This window comes from Seriola lalandi, unplaced genomic scaffold, assembly GCF_002814215.2.
Source record: "Seriola lalandi dorsalis isolate HSWRI2012SDOR001 ecotype SW California unplaced genomic scaffold, Sedor1 jcf7180002054657, whole genome shotgun sequence".
Lineage (NCBI taxonomy): Eukaryota > Metazoa > Chordata > Actinopteri > Carangiformes > Carangidae > Seriola > Seriola lalandi.
The window spans coordinates 114051-139195 of NW_019525210.1; the positions used below are offsets into that span (position 1 = coordinate 114051).

At 40.2% G+C, this 25145-nt stretch overlaps 3 protein-coding genes across 3 annotated transcripts in view; all 3 read right to left on the reverse strand.

Annotated features, from left to right (window-relative positions):
* Positions 1-1784, reverse strand: part of tpi1a (triosephosphate isomerase 1a) — a 5450-nt gene extending 3666 nt beyond the window's left edge. Inside the window, exons 1-2 of the mRNA XM_023420774.2 lie at positions 1527-1784; positions 260-383 (exon numbers count right to left, since the gene is read on the reverse strand). Coding sequence (XP_023276542.1) covers positions 260-383; positions 1527-1638 — 236 coding nt within the window. The 5' untranslated portion in view covers positions 1639-1784. The remainder of the gene's footprint in view (positions 1-259; positions 384-1526) is intronic.
* A 1540-nt stretch (positions 1785-3324) lies between these two features.
* Positions 3325-12274, reverse strand: gnb3b (guanine nucleotide binding protein (G protein), beta polypeptide 3b). The gene is made up of 9 exons (XM_023420795.2): positions 12046-12274; positions 9021-9137; positions 8236-8381; positions 7602-7665; positions 6759-6915; positions 6605-6671; positions 5825-6026; positions 5113-5329; positions 3325-4422 (listed from the first exon to the last, which is right to left on the reverse strand). The coding sequence occupies exons 2-9, from the start codon at positions 9087-9089 to the stop codon at positions 4316-4318; spliced, it is 1029 nt and encodes a 342-aa protein (XP_023276563.1). The 5' UTR covers positions 9090-9137; positions 12046-12274; the 3' UTR covers positions 3325-4315.
* Positions 12275-18893: 6619 nt separating this feature from the next.
* LOC111665675 (uncharacterized) overlaps positions 18894-25145 on the reverse strand; it is an 11537-nt gene continuing 5285 nt past the window's right edge. Inside the window, exons 5-7 of the mRNA XM_087177823.1 lie at positions 24884-25138; positions 24106-24221; positions 18894-20360 (exon numbers count right to left, since the gene is read on the reverse strand). Of these exons, the coding sequence (XP_087033949.1) occupies positions 20180-20360; positions 24106-24221; positions 24884-25138 (552 nt within the window). The 3' untranslated portion in view covers positions 18894-20179. The remainder of the gene's footprint in view (positions 20361-24105; positions 24222-24883; positions 25139-25145) is intronic.

A 25145-nucleotide genomic window follows, 5' to 3' on the forward strand; every position in this document is an offset into this window, starting at 1 on the left:
GCTGGTGTAAAAAGTCATATGTGGAGTCGACATGTTTGAATATATAAATATTCTGTCTCTACGCCAAAGTTACATATCCATCCATATACGTCTGCAACCAACGATTCATTTCCTTATCAGTTCATTTGGGGCATAAATCACATGAAAGCAGCAGATTTTTGACATTTTGTGGTTGTGTATAAGTCTACAGGCCAGTTAATAGAACCTGGTCGCGTCATAAATACTGTATGTGAGTGTGTTCAGTCAGTGGGTCAGAAACCTGATCTCCCCTGTGAACGCTCCCTTGGCCACTTTGTAGCAGTTCTGGGCGGCGACCCCGATCTTGGGATCCAGACTGGACCGAGCAAAGTCCAGGTAGATGGAGGGAGCAGCACACACCACCTCTGCAAGGTAGAAAAAAGAAAAAGATTGATCTATCTATTTTTTTTTTTTTTTTTACATTTTTTTCATTTGTCTTTTCCTTTTCCTCTTTACTTAAATGAGACTATTTGAGGTTTACAGGTGAAACCTCTCTTTAAAGATGAAAAAGTTCTTCCACATTTCGTGTTAATGATGAATTAACACAAAGGTTTTACATAAGAAGAGGTTTTGTTTGTTTGTTTGCAACACATCATATAAATCAGGGCTGAACACATGCAGAAAAAACATATTGCAATTATTTTGACAGATATTGCGATATGAGTCACATTTGAATGGGAATGGTGATTTCCACTTAAAAAACCATAAAGATGATGATTTGACTTTTGCTGGGGTCTAAACCAAACAACCATGTTCCGTCGGTGGTGTTTCTGCAGCACCACAATGCTTCATTGACACATTTTGCCTTAATTTAAAAAACTGCCGCTCCTGTGATTTGAATATTGCACTTGGCCATATAGTGATTTCAATAATATTGCAATTGATTGTTAAAACCTAACATAAATGTAAATATTACTCTTTGGCTCAGCAGCTAGGCACCTGTCTGCAGCCATGGGGTACAGGTGTGGGCAATAGGGGGAGAGGCCTTATTGTGAAGGACTAAGACAGACGTGCTTGTATTTAGTCTCATTTATACCCTCACCAAATTAAATGGAAAAATAAAATAAGAAGTTTGTCACTGAAAAGGTAAAATTGATCTTTTTTGTACAGACATTTATTTTGTAAGGGGCCACAAACCAAAGCTACCATTTATGTAAAAAATCTTACTTTGAAAATTAACCACTAAAAATAGCTGAGTAAAAATGTAATTTGAAATAAGTGGGAGTGGAAGTTTGAAGAGGCAGAAATGGAAATAAACTAAATAAAAGGACAGTAGTTGAGTAAATATACGTAGTTATTTTACGTCAGAGGCCTTTACGCAACTCATCCTGGTCACATGAGTCCCAATGTCACCGTGTCATCTGAGCAGCATCACCCCTACACCCCCCGGTGTCTGTCCGAATCCCACGGTATCGATCACATGTCTATCTCTGCACCAGAAAACCTTCACCAGCTGATGACGGTTAACCTGCAGCAGCGACTTTACCGGACCCGGACCCGCCACTCACCGGTCTGGTCGTGGAGGCTGGCGGTGTTCAGGGTGGTGATCAGCTCTCCCAGACTCTCCTTGTTCCCGTTCATCTTCCAGTTTCCTCCCACGAAGAAGCTCCTGGACGCCATTGCCCGGCTGACGGTGGCTGAGACCCGGTGAAGAGACGCGGTGGAGGTCCGGAGGAGGATCAGCTGCTGCTGCAGGATGATGATGATGATGAGTCAGGCGCTGGTGTGTATGTCAAGTGCTGTCGGAAATTTCATCACCGGGGGGAAAAAAAACAAAAACATCTCTCTTCTTCTGGTTTGGGTTTATAACGAGTCAAACAGCTTTAAGGCCCATTACCGCCCCCTGCTGGTGACATGATGGAAGGAAGGATGCCCCCCCACACACAGTAATTAAATGTATTTATTCTGATGCTGTACGTTTGTTTTTTTGTTTGTTTTACTGTTTCTATGTCGTTTCCCCTCAAATCAGTATGTACATTTTTTTTTTATTGTCTATACTCTACTACTACTATTACTACTTTATATAACCACTCCATGTTTCGCGAAGAAATAATATTTTGTTGGAAATCATAGTTTGAAATAATACTTTACAACAACTTACTTTACCATATATGATTTAATACCTAACTAACGAGATACTATGGAGCATTTTACACAAAACATGACGAGTTTCTAAAAGAAAATGGATGTGATGAATTATAATTCATATTTATTCATTTTATTATAAGCCTGTACCAAAATGCTGAGATTAACAGTGAAGGTGCACTTAAAGCAGTCAGTTATGTCCCTATTAAAGTAAAATACACAGCTTTGTAATGACATATGTCTTTCTATGGACAATAACAATGTGTAAAACCAAAGCAATTAAACATTTTCCTTATAACATGAACATCAAACATTGAATTGATGATGAATAGATAGAATAAAAAATGCAATGACACTTTAGGTCCCTGTATTTATCAGCTATAAGGTCAGTGTTACCAAAAATATTTAATGGCCAGATGAAAATATTTTTCTCTTCAGTATAGTGACTATTGAGCAGATGCAGTGATAATTTGAGTCATTACACAGCGGGTATTAACAATAGTGACACTTCATGCTGTGTAATCAGTAAACATGATTAACTCAGCAGAGGAAATAACATTATAATAAATAAATTAAAATGTTTTGACACAGATTTCCTCCTCCCACTCAGAAAAGTTTCTATAAATTTCATTCCCCAACATAAAAACAGACGCTGTTTGGTGTATATGTATATTTATATTCTGTCAAATCTATATAACATACACAACATTCGGATAATACTGGAATCACCCTGTAAAATATCCAATTATTGCTAGAGTTTGACACAAATCAACAAATCAGAGTGTTACTTATATAAAAAGGTTTTGGTGATGTGTGCTTTATGAGTCCATGTTTTTGTTTGGTTGTGTATCTTCTTTTATTCCCACTGAACATGTTGCAACAGATTTCAGACCGAAGATAACACAGAAATATTAGGTCTTGCTGTGTTTTCTTGCCCGATTTTGCACCGATGTGCGTGTTCACCCTGTGTGTTGTCGTGTGCAGGTGTGACTCATGCAGCCGATGTTTGTCGACCTTGTTAATGAAACTTCCCTCCAGACTGTTTTGTCCTCCAGATCAAGAGCACTGCAACTAAAGGAACAAATTAAAAAGGCTGCTTTTATTTTGTACACGTACTGTACGTCCTGTTCCAGCAGCAGGTTAGAGGACTGTCCACTCACAATAATGTCACTTATCACGAGTGTAACACTTTAAAATCACACAAACACACAGACTCGGACATGGTGTTAATGCATAATTCTATGTTTATTATAAAGATTTTCAACAAACGTTTTGTCTTTTTACAGAGGAACTGCACAAGTGTAAAAGTCCTACAAAATGCAGCTGAACCCAGGGGAGTAAAACAAAGTTTACAGGTCTTTACAGAGTGTTTTAACAGGGGGGGACCAGACCTCCGCCTGGCAACCCGGCTCCATCTTTAAACCTTTATTCATCATCGCATTTTTATTTTTCATGCTGAGACAGATAACAGTGGCGGTCAGGCGGCCATCTTTGATCAAAGCCCAAGATGGCGGCCCTACCGTACACATATATTCTGGATATGTGCAGCCCCAAAAAAAAAAAAAAAAGGAAAAAAAAAAAAGAAAAGTCACTGTACATAAACTAGTGTGTTAATCTATAAAATAGAAATAAATGTACATATCAATCTTTCATCTAAATAAGTCCAGGGCTCTTTTACAGGTCAAAGACAATAAAAATAAATCTGTAATGCTATAGTCTTATTTTCAATATTCATGTGTTCTTTATTTTTTTTATTGTCAAAAATCTATTTTTGTTTAATTGACATTCTCAATAAGAGCTTCTTTTCTGCTCAGTAATCATTTTGAATTAGGTGCTATTTTTTTTTAACGCTTTTATTTTTTCAGTGTTTAAATCGTCGTCTCGTCATAATAAAACTCTGTTGTACATACAGCAGGATGCATCGCTCACTGTTCACCTGATGCCATTTATACAATGTGACTCACTCGCAGCTTCTCATATTTTGCATACATGAATGAGTAAGAGGGGAAGAGGAAGAGAGGGGGAGAGGAAGAGAGGAAGAGAGGAAGGCCTGTCCTCGAACATCTGCACCAAACATCTCCAACCTCACTTCCCTTCCCTGTCTTCAGCCTTTTACTCCCCCTTTCCTCCGGTTCCTCTCCTCCTCCTCTTCCTCTTTCTCTCCTCCCCCTCCTCCTCCTCTCCTCCTGGTGTTTTCCTCCGCTGGGATGCCTCAGTTCCAGAGTTTGAGGAAGCTGTCCCAGGATCCTGTGCAGACGCCCATACCGTCTTCGGGGACACCAGTGCAGCTCACCCTGTTGTCATGGCCAGACAGCACACCTGGGGGAGGAGGGGAGAGGAGAGGAATGAGAGGAAAGAAATGAGAGAAGATGGGAGAGCATGGAAATGAAAAAAAATGAAAGTAAAGAGAAAAGAACCCAAAAGAAAGAAAAGGACAAGCAAAGAAGAGGAAAGAGGAGAGGAAAAGAAACACACAAGGCAACGGAAAATAAAAGGAAAGTATTAAAGGAAAGGAGACAAAATAAGAGAGAGAAGGAATGGAAATGAAAGAAAGGAGAGAGGAGGAGAGAATTTTATCCAGACATGTTTACTGTATTTATCTGTGAGTAATTGGACTTTTTCATCATCAGGTCTTTTGAAAAGTGACAGATTTAGATAAAAACCATGAAGGCCGGGTTCAAGTCCAACCCGCGGCCCTTTCCTGTCCCTCTCTCTCACTCTTGCTATTGGAATTAAGGCAAAAAAATAAAGAAAAAAAAGAAAAAGTGATGAACCATGCTTGTTATTCAATGCTTTTATCACTTTTTTTTTGTGTCCCCTGGAAACACTTCCATTGTGTTGTGAGAATTTGCAGCACAATGTGTTGTCAAATAGTTTTTCTGAAATTTGCATGTGTTATCGTAAGTTGCATGGCGTGGGGCTCTCAGGGCCTCCGTATGAATTAGCTGATTTTGTTGTTAGTTCCTGATTTTAAAAGAAAAATGGCCCTCGCTGTTATTTATTACTCACCAACTTTTTCTCCCTTCAGTGAGTCCCAGATGTGGCAGTTGAAGTCGTCATAACCGGCAAAGATAAGGCGGCCTGAGTTGGAGAGAGTCAAAGACGTGACGCCGGCGTTCAGGCTGCTGTCCTGGTAACAGATCACCTCCTGGTCGGAACGCAGGTCGTACATCTTGCAGCTGCAGTCGTCGGAGCCTGTGATGATGGCGTTTCCACTGGGGAAGAACTGAGGCAGGGGAGAAAAAGAGGTGTTTATCAGCACGTTTGGTTGTTATTGACCTGCCTCTTTCTGCACCAGTCACCAAATACGTCGGTTGAAGTTTCCATTGTCTTTCATTGTCTTAGATTTTTTTATATTCTTTTAGCTTTTGCGGTTCTAGAAACTAGATTAAATTTACCTTTGCATATTAAAAATCTAAGTATTCTTTTTTATTGATGATCATTTCTTTATTTTTTTATTGGTTTGTTGGTAAGGTGATGTCACCTAGTTACCTGGATTGTCTGTTGTGTGTTTACATCCAGTAACACAAACCCGATGCAAAATGTCATCAAACAAAGTACCACAGGAGTTTAGTCGTGAATTTGTGCAGGTTTTTTTTTCTGTAAGTTCTTAAAATCTTAAAGTAAATCTTAACCCCCCCAAACCTGCTTTAACAATCAGCAGAAGGGTTTCTATTTTCTCATGTGTTTGTGTGTGTGTGATGGTTGGTAGGATGCTCACAGAGATGGCGTTGATGTCGCTGGTGTGTCCGCTGAAGGTCTGCTTGCAGGTCCCTTCCCTCAGGTCCCACAGCTTGGCCAGAGAGTCGCAGGCTCCAGAGATGAAGGTGTTCATGTCGGAGGACATAGCCAGCGTCATGCAGTCTCCAATGTGGTTGGTGAAGATAATCTTCTGCTTGCCAGTCTCCAGGTCCCACAGGCAGCTGGGAGGAGAGAGGGAGAGGAGGTGTGAAACAGAGGGGTATAGAGGAGGGAACTGCGTTTTGGACCATTGGGTCTATTTTTGGCTCTGGTCTGACTGTTCTGGATCAGATTTCTTTTTGTGTGAAAATTACTTTATAAATTCCAGTTTTGATAGAGTCCATTATGCGTTTAAAACACCTTCACTCTCTAGCATACCATGCCATGGAAAAGTAACTTCAACTGCACCAAAGTCATATTCAAACATTCATATTTTTATATATTTAGATATTCTATATGTCAATCGTTATAAAAATCACTAGTTCTTTGTGTGTTTTGTATTAAAATGCAACAAAATGAAACATGTACTGAAAGCTGGGAAAAAATATTGGACTGTAGGATTGCACAAACATAAACAAACAAGTATTTTAGTTAAAAAAGTTATAGTTTGATTCAAATTTTCTTTAAAAGACAAAACTAAGTTTATTACTAGGGTGCTGATAGCACAGTGTAATTTCAGTACATATATATATATATATATATACTGTATATATGAAACACATGGCTACAAGAAGCAAAAAATGATCTGTGATAAACTCACCAGGTTGTGTCACCAGAGGCTGTCAGGATCTCGGTGTCGCTAAGGAAACGGGCGCAAGACAGGTAACCTGGGAGGGAGAGAGACAGCCGAGCATTCAGTCAGCATCCTCATCTGTCCATCCGTCAGTTCACCCAGGCCGTATCATCACCCTCACCTGTGTGTGCATCCAGCTCCCTGAGGGTCTTGGGGCTGGCGGACTTGATGTTGTAGACTGTGCACATGTTGTCCAGACCACCGCTGGCCACCAGGTTACCAGAGGGGGCGAAGGCGACGCTCATCACCCAGGCTGACTTCAGTGGGACAGCAACCAACTGAGGAGCAAAAGGTGCAGTTGATTTACAGGCTCCTTCACATATCAGGGTATAACTGATATGGAGCGACTGAAACCAGATGTTGGTTTATATTCAACATCTTCAAAAGTTTATTATAAGTCACTTTTCCCCACCATGATTTCATTCCTGACAGGCTGGAAACAGAAGTTAAACCATCACTCCATATTTAACTCACCACTCAAATCCAGACTAATGTAATTATTTCAGGATTAGAAGCTCCTGCGGGTAAACTGCTCCAGCCAATCACAAGCTTCAGTTCAGCTCCTTTAACTACTGATTTTCAAAAACACGATAAAGGAGATATTTAACTAAATAAAATTAGCAAAAGAAAGGCACATCTCTTGCGTGTCTAACGCTGCTCGCAACAAACAAACGTCCTGCAAAGTGAATTTGAAATAAAACAATTTCAGCAAGTGAAGTAACTTCCCATTTCTTACTTGAACCTCATCTAAAAATGCTGTGACTGCTGCAGAATACATAGAAGAGCCATGATGCTCATTTTAGAGGCATGCTGTACAATAAACAATCTCATGCACCTCTCCATTATTGTCCTGTTTTGGTTACTGCACCCACTAGCGCAATGTCAGAATCTACGTCACAAATAAAATTCACTGGGAATAGAAACACCCTAAATTCCAGTGTCAGCCCAGCATAGATGATCTCACCTTGTTCCCTGTGAAGGTGTCCCAGACTAGCAGCTTACCATCCTGTGATGCACTGACCATTGACCTGCGACACAGACAAGATTATACCATATGAGTTTGTGTGAAGATTTTTTAAAATATGTATCATTTTAAATAAGGAGAGTCGTGTTTTGTTTTTCTTTTTAATGTCACAAAAGATGTTATAAAAGCAAAACACCACTGCAGACTAAGATTTGGCTCTCGATTATTGATTCAAACACAAATCAACATCAATCAGTCACTGTTATCGGCAGTGCAGCTCATCTTTGCTGCCAAATACATTACATCTCACTTCATTCATGAATAAATTCACATCAATCATCTGTTTTCTTATAATGTAGCAGTAAACCTGTTTAAATTTTAAGCTCCACACAGACAGACCCGCTAGGGTTTTTCTTTGGACCAAAACATGAGTTGAACATGTAGCCAAGATAAATGATCTGAGCTGATCTGAGGTTTCAAATGTCAAGCACCTGTCTAGTCTTGTTAGGCTGTTGACCTGCTCAGATGTTGCTAGTTCTTTGACATTTAACTGAGCACCGGCAGCTAACAGGAGACTTGAACTGTCAAAGCTGCAGCAAAGCAGGAGAACCGCACCTGTATAAGTAGCACTCACCTGGAGTCAGCTGACCAGTGCATGGCATAGATTTTGGCCAGGTGACCCTTGAGCGTCTTCCTGAGCTTCAGCTGCACTCGGCCCACCGCGGCCACGCCCCCTGCAGATGCTGACATGCTGCCGTCATTCACGGCCTTACGGGCCGCCTGGTGGCCACACAGGGAACGACAAGCGAGGGAAAGAGATCAGAGAGTGAGGAAGGTCAAACTCCAGTTTGATGTTTAGGTCTACAAATTTAATCAAGGCTTAATTTGTCTGTGTTTTCCAATAGAAAATAATTGAACAGATTTATTTGTTGTGTTTTTTTTGTTTCTGTTTTTAGTCAAAGCTCTTGACTAGAGGTGGTAGAGGAGCATCAGCGGTAGTAGATGGTAACTGTACTAGTGGTAGTTTGGAGGTATTAGTTTATTTTACTTATCATCCCTGTGCAGTCAGAACCATGTATCCCCAGTTTAGGTCAGTTTTAAGGTATTTCTTTGTCCAGGAGAAACCATGTATCTCCAGTTTTGATTATATTGAACTTGTCAAGTAAATGAAAATATCCAGAGTTGCTTTGTCTGCGTCCTGTGAAAACCACATATTTCCAGTTTTGTTTTTGGTTTTTTTTGGATTGATTTAGTGTGTCTTTAAGGGATGTGAAAATTCTCCAGCGAAGCTCAATAAACCATGAACAAAACCCAGCAGTTCATTGCTACCAAGGTGAAGACAGCACAGAACACTGACCTCATGTTATGACCTTGTGACGCATCAACGTATTTTGTTAACCCGCAACAGGAAGCACTCACCTCAATCTGCGTGCGGAGGCCATCGCACTCCTTTTTCAGTGCATCTATTTCAGCTTTCTCAGCTGCCATGGCGACGGTTGCTAGGGGATGTTACTGACGGAAAACGAAACTGTCACTCTGTAACAGAAAACAGGGAAAAAAAAAAGAGGAAAAGGACAAAAAACACGAGTTCATTCTTGTTCGGGGGGAACAGTGCGATAAACCCAGATTGAACTCAAATTCAGTTGCGTATGGATGGGACATATTTGCATATACAAACTGCGAGAACATCTGTATTTGTTCCTGCATGAAGCTAATTATGCTAGAAATCAGAATGTCATCACAACAACAATAATGAAGCTCCAGTTTGGAAATAAGACCACTTCCTCCTCACGTGTGACCCTGACAGCTCGGCTCTGACCCTGCAGTACATTACAGTCCTGCACAGGTACACACAGATCCACTGACCGGCCTGCACATCACTCAGTGGCCCTGATACCTTGATCTGGATCACTTGGGTTGCCGTTACACCATCAAATCTAGAGAAAAGATTAGACACATACCTGACAGGTGTAATCCCTCCCCTGAACCAAAATTGTAATACTGTTAGCTCTCATACAAATGCCCAGGTATGATGTGCAGAGGGTGAAGGGAGGGAGAGGTGAGGAAGAGACAAGACAGGGCAAGGGAGGAGGAAGGAGGGAAAATAGTCTTCATGGTAGGAAGGCTGAAAGGAAAGATTGCTCAGAGAATAGGAAATAACTTTAAAGTGTAAATGTAGGAGAGACGGGAAGGAGAGGAACGAGAAGAACTAGGTTTATGGAGGAAAGAAGCAAAGGAGGGAAAGAAGGAACTAAAGGAAAGCAGGAAGGGAACAAAGGAGGGGAATGAGTATGAATGAATTAGGAAGGAAGAAAGGAAGGAAGTGAAGAAGGGAACTAGAAGATTTGTCCCTGGATATAAAACACATGCAGTGTGTGATCCCTGGACTGGATCAGTACATCTCTGACTTTTTATGCTCATTTAAGAATCGAGACTCTTTAGCTTTCGTTAACTATCTCGAACGTTACACTTGAATTTCTTTCAGTCAAAGTTTTGCATCACAATTTTCCCTGTGAGGAATCTGTGTCGCTCTCCTCTTTGGTGTCAGCCATTTTGAAAGCCAATGGTAGAACATTTTGTCCATGACATTTCAAATTCAATTTTCAAGTTAGCCGGCTCCAACAATATAATAAGCTTTAAGTTTTCGGTCACCAGCATCACAGTCAAGCCACAACAAAGAGTGAGGAGTCAAGTGGTCAAGTCTCTAATATTTAACGTAGACAAAACAATAAACTCCTCATATTCAGTGTCTTCATCGTCCTGTGGTTCTTTTATTTTGACATAATCATCATTTCTGAAAAGCCCTGCTGCAGTTCAGTGTAAGTGCCTTATACTCTGTAATAGGATACTGACGTCGGACTCATTTAATGCTGAGTCTGCTCTTGCCAAGGAACTTTGTTCAGCGCTAATCGAGACAACTCAAAGAGTATGATTTGCTATCGTGGTGACAAAAAAAAGTCACTTTTTGGAAGGTTAAAATGCAAAAAATGAAATCTGTGTCTTATAGGAAGTGAACACAGAGCTTCAACCACTTCCCATTTAAATGCTCTTTGCAACTGTTGCAAAACTATAGTTTCCAGGGACACTTAAAAAAAAAGAATTGGGAATGAAGCGTCAGCAATTTTGAAAATTATCAAGCAAAATGATCAAACATTCACTGGCTGCAGCTTTGATGATTTTCTGTTTTATATCATTGAAAATGAAATATTTTTGAGTTTCAGACTGTTTGTCAAACAAAACTAGCTTAAGTTTAACACATGATGAAGGCAAAATGTGATATTTCACAGACTAAATGCTTGAAATATAAACTCGTAGCCACACATATGTGTCTTGCATGACAAGGTCAGATCCATTTAACAGCAGAGGTGAAGGTTCAGGACGTGGCCTACGTGCAGGGACCTGTGGCAGGATACGGGATGTAGAAGATACAAGAGGGGCCAGTGTCGGTGGTGACAGTGGGAGCGGTGGGGTTTGGGGTGGGTTGCTACAGGGTTTTAAATCCCGGCAGGAGATCTTAAGGGAAGCTTTACCAGTACAAATCTCCTGTCATCCGATTACCGACTGCTCTTTACCTCGGGATCAGAGAGAGAGAGAGAGAGAGAGAGAGAGAGAGAAAGAGGGAGGGCGATGTGGACGGTGGGAGATGTGGACGGTCTGTTATAGTCCAAACGTCAGGCAGCTCCTCCTCTGCTCTCCTGTTCTCTCATTTGAAGTAATGACACCTTTATGTTTCAACAATCGTATTTACTGTACAACCTCAGTTGAAGTGAATTCCCAGAGCTGGAGATCATCAGGTTTTTTTTGTTTTTTTTTTGTCCTAGAAAGAGACAAAAGTTTGAAGTAGCAGCCATTGAAGAACCAAAACACGATGGAGGATATGTGCAGACAAAGTGAGCTGGATGAGGTTTGGCCTTGTGTGACAGATCAGGCTGCAGCTTACTGCTGCTACACCTGAGGCACCAATCCTCTTTGGCAGCTTCCCCACAATCCAAAGATAACCTTCAAAGGGTTTAAGTAATCATTACATTGGATTCAATCTTACACGGGAGTCATAAATTATTCTGTTCACAGCAAGGAATTGATGCTTCAAGATGCAGGGAGAGTTTGGAGTAGAGCAGCCTTCGTGCATGAAAGCTGCACAACTCAGAAGTGAAGGTGGAAAGCTCCTGCTTCTCCAAAATCACTGCAAATGCAAATGGAGCTACATCTCTTGGTTTGGAGGCATGTGCAGAAGAGTCTTATTAAGTTTCCCACAAATCCCCTGTGTTGCACATTTAGGCAAAACTCCAACAACAGTTTAAAAAAAAAAACCTCTTCTTCTGTCTTTCTTTAAAAAAAAAAAGTTGCCTCAGAGCAGCTCAGTGAAGCTCCAAATGATCTCCAACAGCAAAAGGAAGCAGCTGAAGAGAGTGCAGCTACAGGGGCATAAAAGTAAGAAACTCACCTTTCCCCACACACAGCGTGGTCCCTTCTCCTCTTCTTCTTCTGCAGCTCCTGGTTCCAGACACCTCCGGCTCTGCGTTTTCCCCTGTGAGCTTTTTTAGATCCCAACAGTCCCAGGGCGCACAACCTGCTCGCTGGCTCCTCCGACGCTCTCACCCGGCAGACTGCTATCAGCTTACTTGTGAAAAACTCTCTCTTTCTCTCTCCCTTCCTCCAACAGTGAAGAACAGATGAGGATTGGAGGGGATGAAGGAGATAAGGGATGAAGGGATAAAGCTCAAAGATGGAAATAGAGAGGGAAGGAGAGAGAGAGAGAGAGAGAGAGAGAGACAGGGAGAGGGAGCATGGCGAGAGGTGGTTGGTAAACCGATTGGTGGCAGAAAATCAGGTTATGAGGTCAAAAGACAAGAGCAGGTGAAGAAATGAAAGAACAAGGCAGGAGGAGAAAGGGAACAGGTGGAGATGAAATGTGAGAATATGAGGCGAGGAGGAAAAAGGGTTGTGGAGGTTTGCAGACAAATTACACCTGTTGCACAATGAGTCGGTGCCAGAGGAAGGAAACTGACACATCAGCCATGCACACATTTAAATATGATAGAACATGCTCTTGTTTAAAAGCTATAACCTGGCAGTTTTGATGAGTTTCAGGTGCAAAGAAAGCAAATCAAAAGTGAGAAGGCAAAATGAGTCGGATTCAAACAACCTTTTATTGATTTAGGAAGCAGAACAAGAAACTTATTCCCACCTTTAAGACGTTATTTTTATTTCTTGTTTGATCTGCAGGACACATGTATGACATTATGTGCCGGGTTCCTGGCATTGCGGTGCATGTTTTTTTCGTCATGATGCAGGAGCAGGGATGGAGAGTCTGGGGCGGAGGTTGACAGGGGTGAATTGGTTTGTCAGAGCTAATGAGCTGAGCCCAGTTAATCAGGGTCTAATGGGATATCCGGGGACGGCCAATCTCGTTAGGGAATTAGAGCAGGTCAAGCTAAACGTGCGTCACATGAAAAAACGAACGAAAAAGTGGATCAAGAGTCAAACACGGAGTTCTGCTGCTCTTTTAAAACAATAGCTGAAAGTTAAAAGAGGTTCTGGCGCCTCTTAAATTTACACACCGAGTCTTGCACCCCTTGGAGATAATAACCTCTTGAAGAACGGGGATATGAAATTGGTCGGGGAGACAGGTAGAAACGCAGGAGGTCGGATAAACCTGGAAGCCAAAAGTGAGGTAGTACAGGAGGGAGGTTTTGGGTCGAGCCACAACCCGAAGCAGAGCAGGGATTGGTCTCTGATGACAGATGATCTGGGTTTGGCCTGCCCCCCCCTTGACATCCTGTAATCTGACCTGTAGCTTGTGAGGAGATTTCCTTTTTTTTTTTTTTTCTAGGAAAGGTGTGTGGTGGGGAAGTCCACCTGGGTAATAAGCTGCCATAATGTGATATTAATTACATCTCCAAAGGAGTGCTTAGTTTTTTCTGGCCCGTCGCCACATTCCACACTGAAATATAAGGTGTTGTTTCAACATAAAAATATGACTGAAAATTAAGTTGTTCCTGATGGTCTGAACTTGCAAATCTGGTTCAGCTTCATTAAATTGGATGCGTGAACCTTTGTTGAGTTTATTTGATTTAAATCTGTTTTCCGTCAGTAGTTCTTTCAACAAGACGCAGTCTGCTGTGTGAAGCTTGTCTTTGGTCGTTTACTCAGTTTGAAAAGTTCATTCTTCCTGTTAAATGAAGAGTCATCAGAGTCAGTTCAGAGACAACATGTGAGGCTGCTCCCAGTCACTTCATTACATTAGAAGAGTGTTGGGAGTAGAGACTCCAATACTAACCTGCGTGGTTGTTAGCATTGTTTTTCATTAGGAAAAAACCATGACTTGAGCTCATATGTTTAAAGCTCCTCGCCAGAAATGTTTTAAATGATGCAAAAAATACGCTGCTATGATTAATATTTTGTTTAACATGGTTTTCCCACATAAAAAGTGAAAAACTTGAGGCAGGAAACACATCTGCTCTTACTTCCTCATTGATAAACCTGGATCGGGCCTTATGCCTGCAGAGTGTTTGTGAGTTGTTTGTGCATCAAAATCGGCGACTAGCAGACTTAACGGAACCGTTAGCGTAGTTGGCATCTTTTATTTGTTTATGTTGCTTGTTAGCTTGTAGCTACGGTGACCCTGAGAACTCAACGCACTGCAACTTAAGAAAAACACATGCAAAATGGACAAAACACAAAGAAATTCTGAAAACATCTTTATCAATTTGACAACACATGTAGTGCAAATTCCCAAAACACAACAAAAGTGTTTCCATGGGACAGGAAAAGCGATGAACCCGGCTGGGACGCAGCAAGTGCATAGATGTATTATAATACATCTATTATAATACATCTATGCACTTGCTGTTCAATGCTTTTAACTTCAAAAGTAAAGCAAAGCATTGAACAACAAATGTGTCCCAGTCAGGTTCATTTTAAGTGGCACTAACACATCCAAAGTTCATTTTCTGCGGTGAAGAGCTCACATCACAGTAGTTACTCTGGTTGTTTGGTGGAGGATTATCGGTGTCAAACCCAAAACCACAGAATGGAAAAATACACATTTATTTTGAACGAGCTATTGAAACTTGGTCTAAATATCATCTGGAAGATATTCAAAATGCATTAGAAGCCTTAAGGGTGATGACATTTGCCGAACAAATCGCAGACAAAGGAAGATTTAAGGTCAAGTCTGCAGGTGTGTGTTTGTGCACATCAGGACACTGAGGAGTAAACTGAAATCATTAGATGAGCTAAACTGTCTCTTACTGGCATCGTGCCAGTTGGGTGTTTGTCTGGTTAAGATGCTAAAACACTGATGTTTACCTCAGTGCTCAGGCTCAGGTAATGTAGCCCAGTTACTACACCGCAGCCCTAAGTCCCGAGTCTTGTCCTCATTGGTTCAATATCCTGCTTATCCACCGTTTGCCGTCGTGCATCATGGACACACGCTGAGATCATCGGTGATGTTTGATGGCCTCCTCAGATTAAGCCTCTCCTCCGGCTGCATCTTTTTTTAGCAACAGGTTTTTTTGGCTCAGGCCTGGTGACATCATACAGCAGCATCACCGTGACGCAGCCCTGTCTGACCCGGTGTATCCTCCATAAGTCAAACACACACAGTTTTAATGCCTGCAGGGTCCAAAATGAAACATTTGTTCTGTCAAAGGCAGCTCACTCCTTCCTACTCAAGTTTATTTAACTCTCTAACACTGAAGCTCATCCAGTGTAAAATCAATGACTCAAGTTAGTACACTCCATATATAGGCACATTTTTTATGTAATGAGAGTGTGTTGAATTGAAGTCCAGCATCACAGTAGTGCAGCTAACGAATACTGCAATTGCAAAGTCTCTAGCTCAAAACCAGCTGAGGACCTTTGGTAATATAAACCAAAATGGAAAAGGTTTTGAGACGACTTCTGCATCCGTGCTTAATCTTGAAGACCTCTCCTTCACTATGTCAAAATACAGTTTAAATACTTTCAGTATTCTGGTTGATATTATGTCTGCTTGTTGAATACTCTTTTGTAAATTTGAATTTCAAACTAAGTTGGGGAAACGAGGAAGCTCAGTGAGGATCCACAGCTCAGCTTCTGCCTCAGAACTGCTCTCCTCTCCTCTTTCAGGTAGGTATTTTTTCTTTTTAGTTTTTTTTTTTTGGATTTTGTTAATGTTTTGGGTTTTTTTTTTATTCGGGAACCAACCCAACGTCCATCATTGGAAAGATGAAACCAGATAGTTCTAATGAGCAACGAGTCAACCAGCTTTGATTTGACTCCTCTGTCTGGATTTGATTTATTGTCTCCACGTCCTTTAAGTTTCTGTGCATGTTGCTGTGCTACTCCACTGTTTCATCATTCATCATGATCTGGTATTATTGAGAGGGCTTATGACCTGAAGGTCGCCGGATCAATCCCTGGACTGTCAGGATTAGCAAGGATCATAAAAGTGAGGTGTCCTGAGGTCAAACTACTGCTGCAGTGAAGCTGCTCAGCGACCAGCAGATCAGACTGTGCTGGGCAGCTTCCAGGTGTGAATGTGTGGACCTACAGTCTGTAGCTGTTACCAGGGCAACAAGTCCTCGAACCGAAACGACCAAATTTGTTTGTCCCTACCCTCAGATACAACCCAGGGAGTAAAGAGTATGGTAGCGACCTTCATTGTCATGGTAACAATAATACAACCCATAGCACCACACAGGCGGTCAAGGCTGTGGAACGGTCAGTATCTTGCCGACCCATCCACGAACTCCAACCTCATCCAAACACGGACTTTGTCACATGTACTACACTGCCAAACTTTCTCCTTTGTTCCTGCCATAACCACCACGGCCACTAGAGGTCGCTTAAGTTTGGTTTGTAACAAGCTGCTTGCACACACGACCTATGGGGTTCATTTTTTTACAGGACCGTTCTGGAAAGGAGAGGTTTACTCTGGGAGAAACATACCTGAATAAATAAAGACAAAAAAAAAAAAAATGAAAATATAAAATACAGAGATTTATATTTAATTATTCTCTGGGTGAGAGCTGCATTGTATGAGGTTGTGCACTGTGTGCTGAATGTCCCAATAATTTCCAATACCCCAGTATCTGATATTTGTTTCTACATTATTAAAACTACGGCCAGAAAAAACACATTTAATATTCAACTAGGATTCTGGGAAGTGTATTAAACTGTGGGTGAGTTAATGAAGTAATGATATTCACATTAGAAGTCAACTCGCTGACACAAACAGATGAGCTTCCTCTCAACCAGTAGTTTGTCTTAGTCTTTCTCTACTTTTAGTTTTTCCTTTTACCTTTCTACAGTGAAAACAAATGACTACTTTCAAATGTAATTTATGAACAAATCTTTCAAATATTGAAACGAAGGTGCACATCATTTTGTCTTTGGCAAAAAACACACAAAAGTTTCTTCAATTTTAAAGAGGAAAAATCAAAAGGAAACTGATTGGACGACTGAAACAACTAAATTACTGAAGCATAATTCTTCAGACTTCTTCAGTGATCACTTGATGGTTTCTTCTTTGCTGTTTTTCATGATCATAAATTGTGCTTCACAGTGCAGTGTAATTTTCTGCTTTACATACAGACATTTTCTGTCTCTGTCCAGTGTTGTTGAGGGTTCCTAAAACTGAAAACTTAAATCTGTCTTTACAGCTCACTGGTTCATTGTCTGATTTGGCGATGGGACCTTATTACAGTTTAGTAATGAGCCTGAGTGTTTCTCCATCTAAGTCTTGGCCTGTAATCCGGGCTAATGAACTGTGACAGAAGAGGGCTAGCTGACTTCCTGATAACTCCCTGAGGTAACGAGCTCAGGAGGGAGGCAGGAATATAAACTCAACAAACCCCCTCCACCTTTGGTTTCTTCATTCAGGGACGCTCTAAGCCCACTTTAACAAGACAGGAAGTGGAAGACTGAATGTAGGTCTTTCAGCTCAAAGAAGAGATGACATGTCAGGGGGAGATGACACTCTTAGTTTGTATAGGGGATTTACATTAATGCCTTTTAAATGGAAAAAAAAATGTAAACAGCTGCTCTCATTAATAAAGACAAAACATAAAAGCAGACTTTTACAAGAGAAAAGCTGAAGTTGCAGGTTAAAGTACTGTTACTGTAATGGATTGTGTGTGATGGTGTATTTTTGTGTTGCTTCCATGTATTCTGTTGTACTCCAAACAAATTTCCTCATTTGAATATTAAAGTTAAATTCATTTTTATTTATCTGAAATTGAATGGAAAAATGTTAAGAGATTCTACGTTGTTTAAATTGCAATTATAATCCTGCTCTAATGTCATGTAAATTCTTTTTTTCCCCTCCTTGTATTGTAGATGGAAAGTTTTACCTTCAATCTCAGGGACTGACTTCACTTCAAAGCTTGATTTTATTTTTACACAACACACAATAATCAAATAATAAATGTAAATGTGTGTGGTAGAGAATTTATATTTTATATTTTCTTTTTCTTTTTTACATTTATACAGATAAACTGAAACTTTCTCATCTAAAAATACAGCAGGGGGAATGAAAAATTTTAAAATCAGCTTTAGTTCCTCTCCAGCTCTTCCGTTGGTCAGTGTGACCTGCAGACTCCCATTACATATCAACATGTTGACTACAGGTTGTTTGTGTGCGCAGTGCCACCTGCTGGGCAATAACAATCACAACAACAACAATGCTGAGAGGAGACGTTAAAGACACTCAACCATTACATGTTGATAAATGGTGTCAGATTTTATAGGATGATCTCTATGCAAGGATTTGTTTCCTGATGTTTTATTTAGTATCTGCAATTTTCACACTTTTGTATCAGGCCGAAAAACTGGTAAACATAAGCTAAGTGTACAGAGAATGAGAAACATGTTTCGTCTTTAAATGGAATGGGTTATTAACAGACGAAAGTTTATATATATATATATATATATATATATATATAAAAGTTTGGTAGGTCTAGTGCAAATAGTCTCTCAGAAAAAACTGTTTTAAAAAAAGTGCAGGACATTTAAATAAGAAAACAAACTAACAAACAAACAAACAAAAACTAGACCTTACTAAACAAAAAAACATGTTTGCACATCTTTGTTGTATAATTACTAGAAATCTAGTGTCACATTAAAGCTGCACTAATGGATTTTGGATGGATGGATTTAGATTCTTTTAGGCCACTAGGGGCAACAAAATATCTTGCAATAAATCATCATAAACTTTAATCTTCTGAAAATACTGATTAAAGCAGATTTATGCAGATAAGGTATTTCATAAGTGGGTCAAGTATAGTGAAAAATTAAGATATACAAAAATATATTTTAATCATTTATTTACAGGATCCACAGTGTATCAAATTCAAACTGATCATTTTTACTGATAATCATACTCCCATATATTTATCATCATGACACTTCCTTTATATACAGTTAATATAAATCTAACACTATTCATTCCTAAAAATCCCATTCACATGTAAGAAATAAATGACAACATTAATCGTCATCTTGAATCCCTGATCTATAAAATCTAAAGCACAAGTGCATAAAAACATGGCATTATGTGGTTTAAGGCACAAATACATTGTTGTATCCCAACCATGTAATACATTTGACCATATTAAATCACTGAAGCACTGCAATCCTTCAGAGAGTGACTCAACTGAGGTTTTCTTGGACTAAAAAGCATTTCATATGTTGAAAAAAAAAAAAATATCTACAATGAATTCTAAACCAAGTGCAACCATTGACCTTCAGGTTAGGTGTGATACTTTTTTATCAGTAGAAAAGTAAGAGGGGCCCAATGAAGTCAGGGGTTCTTAAAATGCTATTTGAATGCTATTCTTACATTTATCAATGTTTTTTTTCAATTTACCAAATAACAGATGAATGAAATCGGTTAATATTCAAATTGTTTGCTTTTCATAATAATGGTAGTATATCATATTAATAGAAAATTATAGTATAGATTAAATGAGGTCGAAGTACCTTTTTTGTTTTAGCCCTGATTCCTGCCTTCAATTTAAAGGTCCATATAGTATAAAGGTAGATGTCCATGTGTTGTTTGATTATAAAGCAGGTCTAGGGTCTATATTAATACTGTGGAAGTATCAAAGCTCAGTCCACAGAGAAATGCACACATCCAACCTTGCAGGATTTGGTTTCTCTGAGTGTTTACCTGAAATCTGCTATATTTTTATTGGATCACTCAGAAAAAAGTGAGCCAATCAGAAGCGATACTCAGAGCGTCCTCTGTTCTGATTGGCTCACTGACCTGTTGTTACTAGAGCTCCAGAGCGAAACCTGAGAGAGGAGATGTGAAACTACACTGAGATGGTTTTTTGGTTCTTAAAACCACAAATATATAAAAATGGGACCTTTAATTCTGGAAACAGGCCCAAAGACCTCCACCAAGAAGATAGTGCAGCCTGTGTGTTGCCCGAGAGGCAGAAACCCTGGATAAAAACAATCAAAAAACGTAGGTGGAATTGTATTTGCAAAATATCAGCCGTTCACGCGTCGGGTTGTTAGCCTGATGAACAACTGGACGGGTAAACTTCTTCCCCTTGTTTACCTCAGATGATCAGAGTGACGTTGAAATCTCAGTGCGGAATGGCGGTACTGGCACCGGCGCTCATTTCTTTCTCACAGATGTAGGGTAATGCCATTGTGCAGGGGGCGTCGTACCAGCTCCTTATCGGCACTCGTGTCAACACGCGGGTTTTCACAATGTAGCCGCAGTCCTCGTTGATGTGGTTGTTGGGCTCACCAACCTCCCAGAAACTAAAGTGCAGAGGGAAGAGAGAGAGAATTCACTTTGGTTAATGAACTAAACACTTCAGCTTTAACTGCTGTCCAGATTCAAGAAGAATTATGAAACTCATTATATACATCCAGTAACAACATTTAGAGCCAATGCAGGTAGTGTGCCTTTTATATATCAATGTGGAGAGTGAAGATGTGGAGGTTGGACACTTGTGGATATTGTTTTTAAAAATAAAACAAAGGAAAGGTGTAAAAAGTTGGACCTTAAATATCACAATTAAATGTCATATCATTCAGATGAATCAGGGCAGAGCCAAGTCAGAACCACATGAGGACAAAAAATATCTCAGCAGGAAAAGAGGAAGGTAGTGAGGTGGCAAAAGATGAATGACAAAAGGTTAGTCATCAACAAACGTTTACAAAAATGAGGAAGAAAAATCAGATGCTTATTAAAAAATCTGTGGAGTTGGCACTCGACAGGAAAGAAAATACTAGTGTGGCCGGTTGTGTTTTTCTCTTGTATGTTATGTGTGATCTGTCCAGGTCTTCATGGTGGAGAAGAGGTCGTGTGGCTCAGGTCTCGTTGGCATATATGTTTACAATTTATCTATAATGTTGTCACCCTGATTGTCCCTACTGTCTGTCCTGGGAGAGGGATCCCTCCTCTGATGCTCTTCCTGAGGTTTCTTCCATTTTCCCCCCTTTAGAGTTCTAGGTCTAAGGACAGAGGGAGATGTCTGCTGCTGCACAGACTGCAAAACCCCCAAGGGCAAATGAATAAAACTGAGGCAGAAGAAAAAAATATGCAGCAAATAAAACACAGAAGAAGAAATATTGAGCCAAGCTGAAGACAAACCAGAGGATGAAAATGCCTCACGATTTTACACCACTAAAGTGGAACTGCTCTTTCCACTGTTCCCTCTTTGCGGTCGGACACATTTGTTTTTCACCAGAGGAAGAGGTCACGGTCACCTACAGTGCAGTGCAGGCAGACAAAATCCTGGCCTCCCTCCAGCTGTTATCTCACATCTGGAACCTGAACCTTTAACTCTATAATGACTCTGTCCTATTCCATGTTTTTGTACTGATCTTCTATACTCTCAATTGATTGATTGTTTTAAGTAATTTATCAAGTAAAAGACTAACGCTATATCCACACTACTCCGTTTTAGTTTTAAAATCTCTTTTGCTACTTTTACAGGCAGTGTCCATTCTTCTCCGGAGTTCAAACACCTAAAATGGAGACTACTGGAAATGCTGCTGGTCCTGTTTTAGGCTGTAAACTCAGGAGTTGTGTTGAGACCTTTGGAAACAATGACGTTGACACTCTAACATCACACCCTGATAAGGTCTTATCTGTTACGACTACCAGTGGTGAAAGCAACATGGATAACGAATTACAAGAGCCTTTGCTGTTCCTCGTTCGTAGTATTTTGGCAAGTAATTAATTGCAGAGAACACAATCTGCGCCCTGTTTACACCAACTCGCATATGCCCAGAGTAGCATTTTTCTTATATTCATAAAATCATATTAAGGTGGACGTAGCCTAACAGTCTACAACCATGCTAGCATCTCTGCGAGGCTGCACTTAGGCATATCAGTGCTTTGAGATAAATGCCAACGTTGGCATGCTAACATGCTCAAAACAACTATGCTAACATGCTAATGTTTAGCAGGTATAATGTTAATCATATTCACCATCTTACTTAAAAAGCACTAAACACAGTCGAGTTTTATAGGACAAATTGAAATTTTGATTGACCTGATAGTAGCGGGAAGAATTAAGGAATCGGCAATGTCAGTAGGATCCATCATCTGGGAACTATGAATGAAGCTGGTGAGATCTCAGTCTGAACCAAAGTGGTCGACGGAACAACATTGCCACCATAGTGCAGCCTGTATTACTGCTTTGTTTTCTTACCCCCAATAGTTTTGAGGAAGTTCAATTTTACATTTTTGTCGACAAACTTCACTTCCTATTTTGGTTTCTTCCCTCCAAAGATTTTCTGCACCGAGGGATGATTTTGCAGTGAAATAGGGAGCACTGGATTGAAGTTTACCTCCCCCTTTTCAGTCGTGTCTGTGCAGCTCACAGGCCAGAACCTGCGCTTCAGCCTCAGGCATGTAAAAGGCCAATGTTCAACAGATGTTAAAGTCCACTGGTCAGTCAGTCAGTCAGTCTCTCAGTCTATGTGTCTGTGTGTGTTTGTCTATGTCTGTGTGTACAACAATCTGGATCCATAGGAGTAGAGTCATAATTTGGGCAAAAATGAACTAATTTGTCCACCAACAGAGTCAAAGTCCTCCATATCTTTCTAGGCAAATTTTCAGGTCTTGTGTTTTTTTAATCCATTTGATCTGTTTCTTCATATTAATAATAACACTGAATGAGTTACTTTTATGTATTGTATTCTTTTGTGTATTTTGTAGGTTTTAGTGGTACATAGTGGTCCTCATGGTCCTTTAATTGTTTAGCATTAATACAGTTTTTCACAGAGTATATGGAGTATACACAGTGTCCGTGTACATCACTTGCCCTCTATTAACTCCTTTAATCATATTTATTTAATCCTCTTCGGTTGACATCCAGTGCTGCTGAGCTTCATGTGTTGCCCAACAATCTGTGTCCAATATTCATTCTCTTTTAGCTCTCTTTTGATTTCCACCAACTGCTGAGGGAAATACAGTCCAGGCCGTAAGTATTTGGACAGTTACACACTCTTTGTTCTTCAGGCTCTGAGCTTCAGCACATTCAATTTGAAATAAAATAATGCATATTACGTTAATGTTCCAAGTCCTGGGTTTAATTTGAGTAGGTTTACGTCACTATTGAATGAACTGTGTGGGAGATAAAGCTCTTTTAACACATAGTGCCCTAATTGCAAGGGTTCAAAAGTGATTAGACACTTAGTAACCAAGTGTTCGTTGGGCAGCTTAGATGTGGCTCAGAGTTAACGGAGAGTTGAGAATCGGCATTTAGATTGAGGTGGAATCGTCTGTCAATATGAGGAGTGTAGAGGTGAACATGCAAGAGAAGAAGATAATGAGGCTCAAACAAAAGCAAAGATCTATCAGAGACACTTTAGATACTTTCTAATACAGCAAAACTAGAAAATTATGTGGATGACAGGAAAATCATATAGAAACAGAAGCCAAACAAGAGGCTTTCTGAACTTGCAATGTTTCTTCTTGATTGGAAAATAAACAGCTGTTAAAGCTAATGTTGGCTATGTAGCTATAGCAAAAGTTACAGATAGCTCCTTTAATGTTCAATGACATTTTTGTTTTCACAAACAGAACATTATTTACAAATAATAAAATACATTTGTTCACACCGTGTCAACTTTTAAGGTCAGTGTTCAGTGAACTGACTTGCGAAAAACTCATAGATATCAAAAATAAATCAGAGATATCAAAGGTCGTTGGTTTGCTAAAATCAATAGTCGGGTACTTTCTGAAAAAGCAGGTTTGTACAAGAATGCTCTCCAGGATTTTGGCGGACATGTTTCCTTGTTAGTGAGAAGACTTCATGACCAGAACTTTAGAGGATTAAGTACGAGATCCAAACCCCTGCAAACCTCAAAAACAAAGGCCAGGCTGCAGTTCACGAAAACATACAAAAAGCTTTTGGTATAGCGTCTTAAACCCAGATTCTACAATGGGACCAAATTCTCTGCCTTTGAAATCCCCTGTTTTTATGACTGATTCAGACTTACTAACGTGCTGCTGGAGGATGGTAAGTTGTGAAAGAAGTGAACCTACCCTCCGACCAGTGGAGTGCCATCCACCCATTTCCACTGATCCTCTGTCTGTGCATCAGTGATCCCAAACCAGTAGGCGTTCCAATGACCTCTGGGAAGAAGATTCCATAGAAACGTCTGAGAGGAAAGAAAAACAAAAAGAAATGTTTAGGTGTATTCATAGAAGACAATCATGACTGATTGTTTTTGTACCTTTGTGATTAGAGAGATGATTAATATCCCAGCTCTATCACTAGAGAGGATGATGATATCTGATTCTGCCAAAGCCCAAGATGATTGTGTTTTTTAAAAAAAAAAGTAAGTGGTATTCTAGTATATTTGTCTTATTGGTAACAAATCAACAATCAATTGATCCTACTAACAAGTTTTGTTATTGGGCCCCTCCTTCTTCAGGGCAGCCTGGACACTACAGCGACTCGGTATCGGAAAGTGATGAAAACATCTAGGACTAGCTGGTTAGATAGAAATAGAAGCCAAACAAGAGGCTTTCTAAACTCACAACGTCTCCTCTAGACTGGTAAGTAAACAGCTGCTAATGCTAATGTTACTCTATGGAGCAATAGCAAAACTTACACATAGCTACGTGTTTGATCACACTGTATCAACTTTTAAGTTTAGTGATATACAGTTGAAAAGCTTTGTTGGCGCTGTTGACATGTTTCTGAAGTGAACAGAGGAATAGAAGTGGCTCTTCCTGATTAAATAAACTCCAGCCAACACAGAATCTAATGACAACCCTCTGAACATGGCAGCATCGGGATTAACATGTCATGATGTACCTGCTCCTCGGCCGTGTGGATGATGGCCAGGTGAGCTCCTTTGCTCTGGCAGTATGACCGACTCTCTGCCCAGTCCCTTTGGACTCTGGAGATGAAATAGCAGCTGTTGTTGAAGAGCTGCCAATCCACGGGGCAGACGATAGCGGCCTCTGTCGGTTTGATCACCTCAGGAGCTGATGAATGACAGGCAACACACAAACACAGACACACACACACACACACACACACACACACACACACACACACACACACACACACACAC

Bases quoted from the DNA above. Each gene is read 5' to 3' on its own strand.
- gnb3b (XM_023420795.2), bottom strand. From the start codon at position 9,089: ATGGCAGCTGAGAAAGCTGAAATAGATGCACTGAAAAAGGAGTGCGAT. The intron at 6,916-7,601 runs GTGAGATCATCT...TTTGCTCCTCAG, and splicing joins ACACCTTCACAGGGAACAAG to TTGGTTGCTGTCCCACTGAA. The intron at 4,423-5,112 runs GTGAGTAATAAA...CTCCTCCCCCAG, and splicing joins ACTGAAGGGAGAAAAAGTTG to GTGTGCTGTCTGGCCATGAC.